This window comes from Diceros bicornis, chromosome 27 (genome assembly GCF_020826845.1).
Source record: "Diceros bicornis minor isolate mBicDic1 chromosome 27, mDicBic1.mat.cur, whole genome shotgun sequence".
Lineage (NCBI taxonomy): Eukaryota > Metazoa > Chordata > Mammalia > Perissodactyla > Rhinocerotidae > Diceros > Diceros bicornis.
In genome coordinates, this window is record NC_080766.1 from 31,594,203 (window position 1) to 31,598,375 (window position 4,173).

Below are 4,173 nucleotides of genomic sequence, written 5' to 3' on the forward strand. Positions count from 1 at the left end.
TTGAGAATAAATGATTTGCCCAACTGTAGGATATTAGGATCATAACAGAGAATCACAGATTCAGGAAGAAAAGGCAAATATTTGGAAACTAGTCAGATGATACCACAGAACCTCGGACCACAAAAATGTCATTGTAAAAATGGGTAGTGGGAGGTCAAAGCCTCTATCAAATTTTACTTTCTTCAACGTAGAAATCATGGGGTGTGGATCCTTGTATCAGAATGATGTTTAGACATGCTGTTTCAGAAGCAAACGCAGCTTGCATAGTGATGTTCTAGTAGCAAGAAGAATAACATCTTCTATGGCAAAATGGCCGGTAGCCACAGTAGACAGAACCAGAGCCATATCCACAGCCATAGTAGGAGCCGTATCCACAGCCATATCTGGTTCCATAACCACAGCTGTAACGGGGGCCATATCCCCAGCCGTAGCCACTTCCATAACCACAGCCATAATAGGGGACAAACCCACAGCCATAGCCATATCCGACGCCATAGCCACAGGGGTTGCCATAGTAGTTGCAACACATGTTGTCAGGAGAAGCGAGTTCAGGTGGCTTGCAAGAGGAGGTTTCTGAAGTGTGTGTGTGCCTTCTGCTTCTCCCGAACCTTTATATACTGTCAGTAATTGGCAGCACATACCATTCATCCCTGACTTCCCCAACAAATATGTAAACTATTATTATGTGACAGTCACTGTTCACAATCAATAATGGTTTGCTGTAAATGAGTTCATTATTTTCGAGACTCCAATTTCATTTAAAGAGCATCATTTCAATTTTCTCTGCCAAAAAACTGTCTTAATAGAATCAAGTGCCCAAAAGTAAAATTGGTACCCATTTTCAAAACTTCCTATCATTTTATATATATACCTTACACAACTAGGTTTTGGGAGACTGTGGGGAAATTTTGCCCTTTTCCTCTCTCGTCATTTCTAAAACATCTAGTTCTGTCCATAGGAAAGGGAGTACTCCCATCTCCTTTCTTAAATCATTGCTATTTCTTGCCAGGCTTCTCCTACCCAGATACCTACTGCCAAATACCTACTAGCATCTTGTGGTAGAAACCAGGTATGATGCTAATTCCATAGAGCACAGAACAGCCCCCAACAAGAAAGAAACGTCTTGGTCCAAATGTCATGGGGCTGAGATCTGGAAACCTTGGTTTATGGCTATGCAGCTATAAATAAGCTTCGCTACCGACAAATGTCTAAATCCAAACATACTCTCTCTTGTCACTCTATCCCAAACAACTGGCCTTTCCATCACCAAATACCCAGTCAAAAGAAAGTATTTTGTTTGTTTGTTTGTCTGGGGGTATTTTTTCACTTATCTTACTTGTCTAGGTTTTACTTACATCACCATTTTCAGAATCAGGCAGACTCCAAAAAAAATTTTTTTTTTTTACTTGAGGACGATTCACCCTGAGCTAACATCTACTGCCAATCTTCCTCTATTTTGTATGTGGGTTGCTGCCATAGCATGGCCACTGATGAGTGGTGTAGCCCCGCACCCAGGAATCAAACCTGGGCCACCGAAGTGGAGCACATGAACCTAACCAATAGGCCACTGGGTCATCCCCTAAAATTTTTTCACTGTTAACAACTATGAAATTCATGTTTGAAGGGAATATAAGCTCAGGAAGATCATTCTTTCTATTGGATGCTCAAATTTCAAAGACCAAGCCATGAGGGATAATCCACAACTTGATTAAATGCTTTAATAGTGCTGAACTCAGTGCCTGGCACATAATTGAACTCAATCAATATTTGCCAATAAAAAAACATATGGATTAAATAAAAAATATGTTCAAATATTGGTATGCCTCTTCTAAGCTCTAGATATTTACATACATTATCACCATTTTCTCATTTCACTCAAATAAAAGTTTCAAATTTTCTTTGACTAAAAGAGTCACAACATTTCAGACTTTGATGATGTCTTAAGTGTTAGTTTTTGAAGATCCTTTTCTGGATATATGAATTGTCCTATATGCGCCTAATAAATGATTTTCTTCCATTTTTCAGAATGCCTTCGGTGATAAGAAACATAATGAAACAATAAGTTAGATTTTTAAAGAGCTGTAATTATTAGTATTCCCTTCCCCTGTTTGTAAGACTAACCTCAGACTTACCAGAGCACAGACAGTCCTCAGACCTGACTTACAAATGTTCCAGCTGTGAGAACTGTCCTGCTCTTGAAAGAATCCCTGTTTTTTCATCAGTGGGACAAATTATATCCTGGGAATAGCCTCACCCCAGGGCTGACTTTGATGGCAGAGCCATCTTCCTTGGAATTAGCCATAGTGTGGGGTCTCCTAGCTCCCCTCGGAGACCTCAGTCTGACTTTGTGTGGTGACCCCTATCATGGAGATAAGACAGTAACACGTTTACCACTGGTGGGTAAAACTGAGTCTGAAAAGGGTTTTTCTGTTGGGGGATCTATTTGTTAAAGTTCTGGAAGGTCAGATGAGGAAAGAGCACTAAAGTCAAAACCCAACAAAGTAGTAGCTCTGCAGCTCAGCAAGTTGCCTGGAAATTTTAATCCCATTCTTAAATCTGTCCCAATCTAAGAAAGTCCAATTAGGGCACTAGAACTTGCTCTTTTCCATTGGGAAATGTGGCATCACCTGATTGTGTCCAAAACCTAACGAACTTCTCTTCCCCCTTACACTTGCTACTGTCCTTACTAGTCTTTTTTTTCAACTGACATCAGTTCATTTGTCACATCGTGAAAGTACCTCCCCGAACTATGTCTCTCATACTTCAGCCCTTCTCTCTTTCCCATTAAGCTCTTTTCTCCTCTCTATAGCAATTTTTGGTCTGAATTTATCTTACTTAGTTCTTACATTTTTTTCTATCTTCACCTACTGGAATGTAAACACTCGAAGAGCAGAAAATTGTCTATATTTTGCTACTGTGTCTTCCATGCCTAGGATGGTTCCATTTCAAAAATACTCAAACATTTCTTAAGTGAATCTAGTCACGTTCTTCAACCTCAATATATGCAAAAAAAATATATTTGCACTTCCATCAAACCCAGATGATACAATAGAATGTTTTTCTTCTGAATTATCCTTTCCTTAGTTCTTTATTTTTCATGCTTAACACTTGAGTCTTCTAAAATCTCAATACTCCTCGAAACTGTCCCTTCCATGCCAGTAATCCTTTAAGGACCCAGGCAGCATCTCCTCACTCTGGGACTTTTGTAAGAATTTCCCAAATAGGTGTCATCTTATTCATTTTAATGCTCCAGGTACATTTGAGACAGCAGTATGAATACCAAAGCACAGTTCAGAAATACGGTGTGATTTCCTCTTGAGTATGTGAGTGCATCAGCCTGTGGAATATGAAAAATAAGTAGATAAGACATAATTTGCGATGTAGTTATAAGAAAAACTGCTTGTAATATATAAAAAAAAGAAAAAAAACACAAGATTCAAACAACAAATAGGGAGCCCAATTTTCAAGAAAGGTCATCACATCTCAAAGAAGGAGTAATTCACAAGCAAGTAGACACAGATTTGTTAATAATAAAGAATCATTTTGATTGAGAATAATGGATTTGCACAACTATAGGATGTTAGGATCATCAACACAGTCATAAGAGAGAATCACAGATTAAGGAAGAAAAGGCAAATATGTGGAAAATAGTCAGATGATACAACAGAGCCTCGGACCAAAAAGATGGCATTATAAAAATGGGTAGCTGGAGGTCAAAGCCTCGGTCAAGCATGTAATTTCTTGAACGTAGAAATTGTGATGTATGCCTTCGTGAATCGGCTTTATGTTCAGACGTGCCGTTACAAAAGCAGACGAAGCTTGGATAGTGATGTTCTAGTAGCAAGAAGAATAACATCTTCTATAGTAACATGGCCGGTAGCCACAGTAGACGGAGCCAGAGCCATACCCACAGCCATAGTAGGAGCCGTATCCGCAGCCATATCTGGTTCCATAACCACAGCTGTAATGGGGGCCACATCCCCAGCCATAGCCACTTCCATAACCACAGCCGTAATAGGGGACAAACCCACAGCCATAGCCATATCCGACGCCATAGCCACAGGGGTTGCCATAGTAGTTGCACCACATGTTGTCAGGAGAAGCGAGTTCAGGTGGCTTGCAAGAGGAGCTTTCTGAAGTGTGTGCGCCTTCTCCTTCTCCCGCACCTTTATA

General features: G+C 40.0%; 1 protein-coding gene across 1 annotated transcript; it reads right to left on the reverse strand.

The window, feature by feature from the left end:
- Positions 1 to 274: 274 nt before the first annotated feature.
- On the reverse strand, positions 275 to 529 carry LOC131392815 (keratin-associated protein 21-1-like). Its single transcript, XM_058522993.1, has one exon. It carries the CDS (start codon positions 527 to 529, stop codon positions 275 to 277), a length of 255 nt encoding a protein of 84 aa, XP_058378976.1.
- Positions 530 to 4,173: the final 3,644 nt, after the last annotated feature.

Bases quoted from the DNA above. Each gene is read 5' to 3' on its own strand.
- LOC131392815 (XM_058522993.1), bottom strand. From the start codon at position 529: ATGTGTTGCAACTACTATGGCAACCCCTGTGGCTATGGCGTCGGATAT.